The sequence below is a fragment of the Mchenga conophoros genome, linkage group LG2 (assembly GCF_057382185.1).
Source record: "Mchenga conophoros isolate Kocher_MC1m ecotype Shallow Benthic linkage group LG2, M_conophoros_male_GT1.1, whole genome shotgun sequence".
In the NCBI taxonomy this organism is placed as follows: domain Eukaryota; kingdom Metazoa; phylum Chordata; class Actinopteri; order Cichliformes; family Cichlidae; genus Mchenga; species Mchenga conophoros.
In genome coordinates, this window is record NC_140527.1 from 35,058,187 (window position 1) to 35,070,788 (window position 12,602).

At 40.3% G+C, this 12,602-nt stretch overlaps 2 protein-coding genes across 2 annotated transcripts; both read right to left on the reverse strand.

Annotated features, from left to right (window-relative positions):
* Window positions 1–1,664: 1,664 nt before the first annotated feature.
* Window positions 1,665–8,075, reverse strand: chic1 (cysteine-rich hydrophobic domain 1). Its single transcript, XM_085243156.1, has 6 exons — window positions 7,895–8,075; window positions 6,395–6,449; window positions 5,302–5,457; window positions 5,017–5,073; window positions 4,517–4,576; window positions 1,665–3,711 (listed from the first exon to the last, which is right to left on the reverse strand). The coding sequence occupies exons 1-6, from the start codon at window positions 8,038–8,040 to the stop codon at window positions 3,661–3,663; spliced, it is 525 nt and encodes a 174-aa protein (XP_085099282.1). The 5' UTR covers window positions 8,041–8,075; the 3' UTR covers window positions 1,665–3,660.
* Window positions 8,076–9,557: 1,482 nt separating this feature from the next.
* On the reverse strand, window positions 9,558–12,602 carry cdx4 (caudal type homeobox 4). Its single transcript, XM_085248422.1, has 3 exons — window positions 12,167–12,602; window positions 10,640–10,785; window positions 9,558–9,791 (listed from the first exon to the last, which is right to left on the reverse strand). The coding sequence occupies exons 1-3, from the start codon at window positions 12,600–12,602 to the stop codon at window positions 9,558–9,560; spliced, it is 816 nt and encodes a 271-aa protein (XP_085104548.1).

Below are 12,602 nucleotides of genomic sequence, written 5' to 3' on the forward strand. Positions count from 1 at the left end.
GAGGAAGGTTAAGTGTAGTAAAGGCACAGCTTTACAAGCCACCCTTTATTTATACTTGATGATGGATGGGTAGTTTAGAGGGGATTATAAATACACCGGTATTCACAGAGGAAGGGTGCAAATGTTAGAAATAAGTTATTACAGTTACTGATGTTGAAAGTCTGTGGCTGGACGGTTTATTAGCCTGTTCACTCTGACCCCTAGTGGACACAAGGACTGAAGTGGCCAATGTTTCCAGATTCCATCCTGTAAAACCTTTAAAGTAACCATGGTATCCATGAATTAAAAAAATAAAACTATTGTAATTAATAATAATAATAAATTTTATTTATGAGCGCCTTTCAAGTCACCCAAGGACACTTTACAATAGGATAAAACACTTAGTAAAACAATGGCAGAATAAGAACAATAAAATACAGACTACCTTTTAATCTTGTGCTTTATCACAGGCCTGTTATGCAATTTTAAAATCATGCTCTGAAGTCCTCAACAGTGATTTCTCACAATTATGATTTGCCAGTTCTCTCAAAATCTTCACTTCATAAGCACTTACATACCACCAACTTACCGTATTTCCCGGACTACAAAGCGCACCTGAATATTAGCCGCACAAGCTAAAATCAGGGGGAAATCCTGTTTTGTACATACATTAGCCGCACCTGACTAAAAGCCGCAGGTGTTTCAATGTTGACTTATCATATGTAAGAGAATATGCACAAAGGGAATTGTCAGGAAAGAGATGGCTGTTTGGAGACACACCCCTTTTATTAATATTTTGAAAAACAAGTTATGGGTACATATTTGCACAGCTTTTTAGGTATATGTAAAAGTAGCGGTAATTACAAGTACGAAACATGTACTGTGCTTCATAAATGAGTAACAAATGTAGTACATAACAATAACCTACAGCACACCAGAAAAATAGATTCGGACTACCTTTTAGGCTCAGGTGCAGTGACACGGCTTTAACAAGAAGAAAAGTCAGTCATTCACCACCATCTTTCTCTTCTTCCTGCGCACTGAAACCACCAAAGTCCTCTTCTCCAGTGTCGGAGACGAACAGGCTCAGGATCGCTTCGTCATCCACTCTCAGCTTCTTTCCTTCGTTGTCACTTTCAAAACCAAACAAATCCTCGTTGTCAGTGTCAGAGTCGAACACCCTCTGAAGGGCCGTGGTGTCCTCTCCATCATGCAGCAGTCCAGCCCTTCGAAATCCGTTGGTGATCATGGATGTTTTCACACTTTTCCACGCTGTCAGATTCCACCGGTGGAGTTGAGCATAACTTGCTTTTCGCAAGTTTATTGCCGCTCGTCATCCACGACTCCCGCTGAACTTGTAGCGCTACTTTGAAGTTTGTTTTTCGCGCTACTTGTACGGCACTATGTTGCCTGGCGGATGGACATGTGACCAACATACCACTCTTGAACCCCGATACTGTGTGTCTGATCACATGCCCTTCCGCCAGGCAACGTAGTGCCGTACAACAGCGGAACAAACAAAACAAATCGTCTTATGATATGACAAAAATCATGGATAATCCATAGAAAAGCCGCACCTGACTAAAAGCCGCAGGGTTCAAAGCTTGTGCAAAAAGTAGCGGCTTATAGCCCGACAATTACGGTGCTAGTTTTATTTCTGTCTATATTGTGAAGGTTAAATAAGTTTTAAATATATATACATTGCCATTAAAAGCCTGATGTTTTAATCCCCCAAAACCTAAATGTATCAGTATATTTACCACACAGGGAATCTACTGTCAGACTGTAGCATGTCCCCAAGTTTCTCATAATTTAAAAAGGCTTTTTAGGATGCCATATGTTGCAATACAATTGATATTTCTACTTCACACTACTGCAGCAGTAAAAGGTTACTGAACACTTCCTTGAGCTAAACCAGGACAGGCTGTGAATGTGAAAACAAAAAGCACAGAGGACCATAAAACCCTCCACCCCAAAGTGAAGCCTACCACTACAGTACTTGTGGTCAGGTACAGTAGAAACTGTATGTTCGGCTTGCTGCCTGCTGGTCCGTGTCATTAGGAAGCAGCAGTACGTTATGGTAACAGCATTCCTGAGTTGTATATATGTTGAGTAATTGCAGGCTGTCTTGTTAAAGTTAACGATTCACCACCTTGTTAAACATGACAAACAGCCACATTTTTCATCGCGGGGCAGCAGGCTGTGGTCAAAGTGCATCAGCCAAGGTCAGTCACAACCTGCTTCTACCAACATGACACACCACAGGTTTCATAAGGGGGAAAAAAGAAGGAAGTGGCAACAAATTAAATTCAAAATCGACAATTTATTTTCTCTCCATTGGGATTAGGTCACCATGATAAACACTTACAAAACAAAATGTAACAGGGACAATACTGGGAGCAGTAAACTCTCCTTTGTACAGGAGAACAGATTTCAACCTGCACTTCTCTGTGGTTTTCAACTATACCAGAGGCACTCTAATACAATGCAATGCAGCAATCTTTTGACTAAGATTCTGAAAAACAAAACCAACACTTGAAAGGATGAGTGAAACAAAGAAACCATCAGCTCAACACATCAGGATCTGTAGAAGCATGTGCTTCCTAACACTTCAGGAGGACCAAACACAGCACAGGGAAAAGTACAAAACTACAAAATTAATACAAAGTTAGCGGGGGTGGGAGAGAAATGAGTGGAAGTGCAGAGTTCAAATTCAAATCTTCCAATCATCTCCATCTTTAACGGATGACCAATCACTGAATGTCATCTTAATTGGCAAAAACCGCATGGTAACATGCACTGCTGTTGTCACCGGAAGAAAACTCAGGATCCACTCCAGTCTGAAATCCTGAACTTCATGTGCAACAATCAGTCCCAACTCTGGCATCAGGTACATAGTCACTATATGGCTTACAAGATAAACAGGTCCATATAAACTAGAAAGGTACGTAGACATCTTTCATAATCAAAACTATTGTACAGCAATATATTGGCAAAAAAACTAAAGAGCTAAGTAACTTTATGTAAACAATGGTATACCACTGTACAGCTTATTCTAACATGGTATTTACAGGTCAAGTTCTTACTAGCTAGTTCCCATGTACAGAGGGTTCTTGTAAGGACAAAACACGGGGTGATGACGTACACTGTACGTTAGGCAATCTCAACCATCCCATCTACCTGCAAAGAACTGGATTAAAAGAGGGGAAACCCAACAAACAGCATCTGAGCCTACAGACTTGTTGAATTACCCAAAGCCTTCCTCCTCCTGTTACATGTAGTTTCTATTTTTTTAAATCATACATAAGGCAAGGATAGTTACGGAGGTGGAGGCATCACATTCTTTGCGAGGGATTAGTGATTTAATAGATGGGATACAGGCTGATGGTTCTTTGGGGTAAATGCACTTTTTGAGAGTATCACTTGTTTTGTTTTTTCTCACATGTAACAAAAACACATCAGAGTGCAACAAAGGGAACATGTGTAGTTCTGTCGGGAAATGTGCAAAATCTGCTCTAAAGCAAAGTGACAGTGTTGCAAATTTTAATGTACAAGGTACTGGGAGATTTACAGGGTCGTCACGAGACACAGCGGCGCAGACCCTTTTTTCCAACATACTGTATATACAAGGCACTAAGGATAAGATTCAAGGGCCACTCATCCAGTCTGGCAACGGCCTCGTCAGTCTGGTCGGAATATAGGATATTTGGGTAGGAATTCTATAAGAATCACCTGAAGAGAGGAAAAACACAATTTCGCAAGGTTAAAATCCAACTGTTTTCACCAGAGCACAAACATTACTAGTTGCTTAACTAATCTCTTTATTACACAGACAAAGACAAAGTAATCAAAAGTTTAAGTTTAAGTAAGAGATTTGAGTTTCTCTGGATTTCTCTGAAAATCAGCTGCGGGATCACTCACATACATGCGGCCTAGCAAATCATTTAAATCAGCGGGGGTTGGTTACATAGGAAGAAAAACCTGTCAAAGCAATGACGACCAGCAGCACCACAAACAACACACGCCACCTCTCTAAAACTGTTTCAACAGTAACTACACATCACAACCTTCATGAAGGGAGGATTTATAACACAATGAATGTATTTGGCTGCATTTAATTACGCCAAGTTACTACATAAACAGACAGACTTTATACGTCATATATTTTTCTTGACTTTTATATTTACATTTAGTTGGAGCTGGAAAGGTGGTACTAAAAACCAAATAATTCCTCATTTATTAAGTACAAACTTTCTTTTTTACTTTGAAAGGTTTCTACAAATTCACAATTAAATATCAGTTCATTCTAGCAAAGCACTAGAAAATGAGTCATTATTAAATAATCTGCAAATAACACTTATATATTTATATAACATTTCACTTCCCTTTTTGGTCCTTTGTCATAGAAACTGCTCATCCTTGTTTCCTGGACTGTTTTTTTTTATTAATCCATTTTACCGAAAAACAGTTGAGCAGCTAAAAATGATCTGCAGATTGATCAGTAAAGGGCATAGTTGAGAAATCCATGCCTACTTACATATTCCATCATATTACTGCTTTCACATTTTCTTTTACTGAGCTTCCAGTGCAGCCCCAGCTGATGAAAGAAAAAGAAAAAAGACAGATACAATGAATGGACATCTCCCTCACTCTCAAACAGACACAAAGACACACACACAAATGCACAAACAAAGGAAATCTTCTCTTCAGTGTCAGGGGAATTCGAGAGAAGGACTGTCTGGTCTCGCTGGGGTCAAACTGTGGCCAGACACCCTGAAGAGCTTCCTTTATACCTTTGCACGGCTACTAGCTATAATTTGTTGCTGCGAGACAAAACAAAATTAACATGGACTTTTACTGCTGACCTCACGGTCCTTTCAGGCACTGCGTACCAGATTGCACCAGATCTGACTGGCGGGTTAAAACTTACACAACAGATTAATGATGTTTATCCATCACGATGATACTCATCTTACACACACTGACACAGACCAATTAAGCACTTTTACTCAGGTGAACTGTAGCCATCCTCCTTACCTTATGGTATAGTCGGTTATTTTCCCACTCTAACAGCTTCTGAATAGACCGCCTCGTCTTCGGGAACAGACCACAGAGGGGAAAAAAGGGCATGCCCGTTAATTCAAACAAAAATACACATTACTCAGTTTAACACGTGAACAGGTAACAGTTATTATTATTGAACGCAAGTTGTTATTACCGTCTACACTTAGACCAATTGCTATAACAGCCCCTGAGTAATCAGCACTGATGTAAGGGAGAGTTAAACTGTCCAACTCGTGTCACAGGAGATTTGAGACTTACTCTCTTGTTGAGGCAGATAACGGGCCATAGGCTGCAGCCTACTGTACAGCAACAACACAGGCAGCCACAAAGAAGCCACTTCACATTCACAGGTAAGTTCTTCTTCAAACAAGCATTCACCCTGCTGATGCTGGTTTTGAATTCCTCTGGTGCTACCTAAAGAAAAAGGGACAGGACACGTAGTGAAATGAACATGGGAACTTCTCAGAAAACAAGGAAGTTGGATAATTCAATTGTTTCTTGGTCATGTTGACTTGAAAAGATTTCTCAATGCATAAGAAACCTGTGCACAAGGATCAAAGAGCTTTAGAAAACCAAACAGGTAGATATTTGCAGATGTTGTCCAGAGATGAGATCTAAATACATTCCCCCAACTTGCTAACCAGGCTTTGGACTGTTCAAGGCAAGGAGGGACTCAAAGGAGAGATAAGCTCAGTGCCTGTGGCAGCGCCGGCCAAACAACTTGAATGGATGCTCATTCCTCTCTGAGCCTGTACGCCATAAAACAGGGGTCGTAATCTTTTATGACAGGATGCAAAGGTCTCTTTGCAAACAGCCAAAGACCATAGAATAAAGCCCAGCAGGGCCTGATCTGCACCCTTCAATCATCATAATTGTGACCTCATCCATCACATGTCACCCTGGGTCACAATACCGAAGGTACTTTTTATTGCCCCACACTTCCCTCGGCCTGCTCTTACCCCTGCAGCCTTTTTGTGTTTCTGCGTCTGACCCAGGAAGCTTTCCTTTCTTGTCTACGGCAGAGTCTTCATTTCATTATTTTATCACCTGGTGCTGGACCCTCCGAAACACTGGGCGCCAACTGAGCACCATAGCCAGCTTACTCATTTACAGAGTTGGACAGCAGCTCCTTTTCTATGCAGTGTGGTACGCTACTTATAATGAATTTCCATCAGATCAAAACCCCTCACGGAAGGCTGAATGGGGAGGACTGGGGAAGTTAGGGCTGTAAAAAGCCCAAAAGAACTAAGGAATCACTGCAGCTTTAATTGCTCAATTCTTCCCACTTGGATTTGAACAGAAAGCAGTCTGCAAGACTGAAGTGCAAGAAAAACTTAAAAAGCAACTGTACCTTTCCCGTGAGAACAGAGGGAAATTCTGTGTCAAATCTGTTGCTCAGTCCAAACCTGAAAAAAACAAAACAAAACAGAGCAGATATGTCAAAAACAAACACTCAATAACAACAAAAATTAATCTAAAGCTAAAATATATTAGCTGCTCCTTATTTAACACTATTTACCTATTTTAATTATAACTTTATGACAGAAAAAAGGACAACATTAAACTAAAAATGTCAGCAAAGACTGTTTCCTATTTCTGTATGGTGTATAGGCCCACTGTAGAGAGATCATGCTGCACTCACATGGGTTAAAGACAATCTTGACTTTTGTGTCAGTGTCTCTTGACAGGCTTAAGCAAAAGCATAAATTTTATCTACTGTTTTTAAAACAGTAGATAAAATGCACTTATATGTCACCATGTACACATGTTGACCAACACTGCAGAACTGGGTAATAAGATGGCCTTCATCAATGGTGGGTATTTTTTATATCGATCTGCTGTTTCAGTTCTTCAGTGGATAAAGTAACCCTTGTTAAGACAAGGATTTCATTAATTCTCTCCCTGGCTCAAAAAGATGGAATATCTGAATCAGATTGTCACCACTGGAATCAGCCAAACTGCTATTTTAAACATTAATAATTGAGAATCAGTGCAGCTTCACTTGGAGGTTACTTTATTTCTTGATGTAAAGAAGGATGAAAGAGCCACATCCATGGGATTCTGCATGATTGCTAGTCCATTGATTAAATAACTGTCAGCAAGTCCTTGTATTTACTTGATATTTGGCATGCAATCAGAACCTAAAAATCTGATAACAGCCTTATCAGTACCCGAGGATGACTACTTGAGTCTGAAAAAGTTCTGCAGAATAAAATCAGCAGGGTGCAGCAATCCTCTAGCAGCAACAGCACCCTTCCAAACAGCTGATTATGTTTTCAAATTTGGGCTTTTTTCTGTCGTAGTTATTCTTAATAGCATCCACGTGTCAAGTTGAAGAAAGCTTCCAGCTTGGCCTCGGCATCAGCTCATAAGGTGAAGGATGAAGATGAAGGGTGGATCTGATAGCGATGACAGTGACAAACATCATCTTATTAAGTCCCTCTGAAGGTTGGACGTGCCTCGGGCTCTATCCCCCATTAATCAACATGATAAAGTGCAAAGGTCTCCATCATATATAGGCAGTTAAGGGACAAACAATTATGAAAACTACAGTAACCATTGCGAATTAGCCCACGACAGGTAATGTAATGCGAGTCAAAACACAAGGATGAGGACTTGTAGCTAAAAGAGCATCTCACGTAAACTTGACCAACGTTAACAACGGCTGCGCCTGCCAAGTTTTAGGTTGCCATGCTGACATAAAGTCGTTAACGTGGGTTTACGGGGAAACAGCTATACCCTCGACCAAACATATGGCTAACTGTTTTGATTTCCGTTAGCTCGCAGGCTAGCCTCAGCTAAACAGGCGATACCGGAAACAGAAAGAAAGCACAAACGTGGCTCCACTTACACCGTGATGTGCCCGGCCCCTCGCATAACCACGGGCTCCGGACAGTATCTGGGCAAGTGCTCCTCGCTCACTACGTGCTCATCCTCTTCGTCTTCTAACTCATAAATGGTATCAAAGTCCGCCATGTTGGGTAGTAAGACGCTCATGACGTCTACGGCGGGGCCGCGCACGGACGCACGAGGCCACGCGCGCGAGAGAGCCACACAGTGTGCATAGAGGAGAAGAAACCATCGCCCAGCTGAGTCCTGAAGGACCAGGCCTGGTATTAGACCGGAAAAATACATGTATTTAATAATCCACGGTAATATTTGTGTATGTGCAGGTGTGTGCATGAGTGTATACAAGGAGGATGGGGGTTATTGTTATTACTCTTATTATTAGCTGTTAATTTTTGTCCCATCCCCAATTTGATCATTAATGAAGTATAGATAATTCACATATCCCCAATATTCCCCAGTTCTATTTTTTTTTCTTTCCCCCCACTTGCTCTTGTTCTTGTATGTATTCTGTGCCTTGGCCCGTCTCGAAATGTATTTTTCCAATGGGAGAATATGTCAGAATAAAAGTTTCATATTCGGGGATAATCAATGAACTTCCTCATTTCAGACATATGCAGAGGGTCAAAGTCAGGAACACCCCGTAATAAGCCACATGTCAGCTACAGAGGCTTGAACTACTCACTTTAAATGACAATAACCTGCTTTGCTGACCTTTTCCAGACAAATGAAACTGCACCCTAACATAGGCTTAAATCTACAATGTGAACCGGTCCAAATGGATCAGGAAATTAAAAATCCCATTTAATTCTTTTGTATCTGATGCTTTTGTATACATTTACATGTATTCTTTTAGCCACATACTGAAAGGCCAAGCTTTGCATGTAGGCCACTCAAACTCTTTGTTTATTGCAAGGCTACCGACTCTTTTCATGTTTACACTTGTCAAATCTTTTAAAATTCCAAATTAAAAGTAGATGCATTGAAATGACGCAAAATTATGCATCAAAGGGGAAAAAAGCCTCACGGATGATGTCCCTGGCTTTTTAGAACTTCTTGCAGTTAAATTTTAAATAAAAGGCCATGCTGAGATGATAATTCCCTGGTTGATATACCAGTGAACAGGCCTGGTTAGGTTTTTATTCTGTGAATCCCAGATGCACAACAATTCAGAAATAAAGAAATTGACAGATCTACTGCAAAACACCTTTTATTTACATTTTCAAAGTTGCCATTAGACGACCTCTCTACCCGTACCATCTGTTTGATTGATTCACAAAACTGTGCTTGAAAGCGTAAACGATTTGTCCAGTTAGATTTAGCTTCACGAGGTCCAGTGTAATACTTCAATGGCATGTCCCTGATTTCTCACGTTATCCACAAACACATGCACGTCATACCAAATACAAAAAAAGATAAGCTATTTATATCTTATTAACTCACAAACGTTTTAAAACAGTTTAAAAATACTTCGATTTTCTCCCCCCCATTTCGTTAAAACTATTCTATAAAAACTAATATTTGAAGAGCCTCCAGCGTTTCCTTGCTTTAAAGCAGCTGTTTATCCGCAGCTTTGTGCTTCAGGACTTGGGTTCAGATCCTCTGGCTTCCTGTCAAGTGTCCTGTGAGTGCCCACTTATGTGTGATCGTCCTCAGGGCGAGCTGTTCTACTGAGTCACAGTCACTTGCTGTATATTCCTGATAGAGGGCAAGGTGTTCATTCCCTGAGGAGGGTACATAGAGCCGTGGATGTCCGTGGGACTGAGAGACCCCGGAACCGGCAGAGGGCTGACTGAACCCGGGTCACTGTGCACAGACCCGCTGCTGCCGTCGGACTGACCCATCTTTTTCTTGATCAACTTTCTCTCTTTAGCTCTGCGGTTCTGAAACCATATTTTCACCTGAGGAGACGCAAAAAGAAAGAAAGAAAAAATTATTTGATGAATATTTTCCTGTTCATATAATTTGATAATTAACATACAAAGCAAATAACGTGTACATCAACAGGTCCACAAAATAGGCCTGAAAAGCAAGTATATATAACCCAATTGCTTTTTCATTTTATTCTCTATTTTATAAAATTAAATTAAATAAAAACACCCAATTAGAAACCTTTTCCCCGAGTCTGGGCGTTCCCTATTTTTTCTCTATTTTGTCCACTGGCATAATGAAAAATAAAATAAAATAAAATCCAGGTCTGTAAAAATAGGCCTTGAAAGGAAATAAATAACAAATAATTTGTTGTTGCATTTCTCGTATTTTTTATTTATTTATCTTTTTAGTAAGGCATTACTCTGACATTTTTTATTCTCTGAATTATTTATTGTCATACAAAATTAACAAAATTACATTAAAATGTTGAATATTTACTAAATTAAGCATTTAATAGAATAATTTCAAACAGAAATGTGAACATGTATAATACAAAGCGTAATTAAATCACCGAAATAACTACAAATAATTTATGTTTCCAATCATAAATTATTTGCAGACCCTCCCTGTCCAATAATGAATTTATGCGGCTGTAATATAAATACAGGCACAATTTATTGCCTGACACTACTGACCTACTTTTGTGGTTAGAAGCACATGTAAACATACAGCTTATTTTACGTATTTATATATTTTATGCCATGTGATAATTCTTTCATATAGAAATTACTATATAGGTATATTTATATGATATTAATTCTCGTTTCTTTAATCAATAAAAGGACAGAAAATAAAACAGTAATTAATAGAGACCAACCTGTCTTTCCGACAGACCGAGGTTGACAGCCAGCTCAGATTTCCTTCTGATGGTGATGTATCTGTTGAAATGAAACTCCTTCTCCAGCTCCAATCTCTGATGGTCTGTGTACACTACCCTGTACTTCTCCTTCGTCCTTGTCTTACCTGTGAAGGTGAAAAAACAAAAAACACATAGTCATGAAGAGGTTGTCTGCCCGTTTTTAGGATCATCTGCTTGTAGCCAAGTGGTTGAACTGGAAGGTTTCCCCCCCCCGGAGCAGGCTGCATGCCAGGACCGGTCTATCGACGCATAGCATCTTTATAAGCTGCGTCTTCAATACACATGTCTCTGTCTTTTCAACAGATACGCAGTTACAGCTTTTTGATCTTGCTTTGATGACAGCTGTAGTGCGCTGAATTTCAAAGAACGACGAGTCAGTTCCTCCACGAGACACGGGAAAGACATCTGAAGAACCCGTGGGTTCAACTCAGTTCATTCTGCGTAAATATCCAAATTACTGTCTGAATGTGGGCTATTGCTATTTGAAATGGCTTTACACTTTCCCAGGTACAAATGTGTGTGTCATCGGTCTTATGGAGGAGTGAAAAAAAAAACAACTAAAGGAAACCAGTAAACTCACCATGAATTCGGCTAAAAGATTTAAACTGATGTCTGGATATTATTTTTAAAAAAAAAACACTCCTATATGGCATGGATAAAATAGCTCTACTGTAAACCAAATACATTCAATCTGAAATGCATAAAATCCACATTCTTTTGTGAACGTGTAAGTACTCTGCGTTTGAGATATTAGCTGTGAAAAACGTCACTCTTTTCCGGCAATATAACTCTTGGGAAAGGAAGGGAGGTTGGCGCATATCAAAGCGAAGAGGTGCTGAAAGAAAAAGGGACACTGCCTGGATATGACGGATAACACCAAACACTGTAACAGAGAGGCCGACCTTGCATCTCCTGCAGTAATGACATTTACATCACAACTGGGCCTGGCGCCGATTCCTTGCACCTTTTAAAATTTCTTCCATGGGAATAGAGCAGCCAGAGCTGCTGGGCTCAGGTCTGGGATTAGAATGTCAGGCCCATCCTAACATCATGTATATCAAAGTTAAGACATGGAAACGGTTTGTGGATACATTTGATGCCATTGGTAATTAACAGAGTTTCCACAGAAGCCAAATAAATTATGACCTTATAAGTAGCCTATTTAAGATTTAACGAGGTTTTATATTCATAACAGTTTAAATTTAAGCAACCTGCAAAATGCACTGTCACAGGACCGGAGTTTCCTTCTGCTCGTTCAACTTCTTTTCAGTGGTTTTTTCAATTTTCCGGTTGTACCCTTTCCATCAGTGTGGAGTTTGGTGTGTTTCGATGGAACTTGTTTGATTTTACACATTATTTGAAATGACATGACCTGTGCGTAAATGGACGCAGAAACTAAGCCGCGCAAAAAACTAATTTCTGCTGCACAACCAGCTTCTCTATTCCTTAAATACACAGAACAGCATTTTGGCACAATGGTCTCACCTGTAGACGACGATTGCGCAGTTTTGCTCATCCATTGGTATGAATTACGCCTTTCCCTGCCAGGAGAAAGTTGTGCAACATTAACGTTGTCCGGTGGCGGTTGTAATACCGCAGATCCCGGAGGATGCATATGTGCGTACTCGTTTGAACAGTAAGGAACCTGTCCAGGAGATGAGTTATTCATGGGCGTAGGAATAGTATTAGGGGGTCCCAAACTATAAGCACCCCAGTCCTCTCGAGGGGCGCTATATGAAGGCCCCCAGCTCCCCGTAGACTGTGGGTGCGTATCCATGTTTGGCACATGATGGTATCCAGTAAAGTCGGGGTACTGTGGTGTTGAAACAAAATTCTGTGGAGGCAGATTGATGCTTGATCTTCTTACAGGCCCTTGGTGATACATGCCGCTTTCTTTATCCAGTAGGTATCCAACATACAT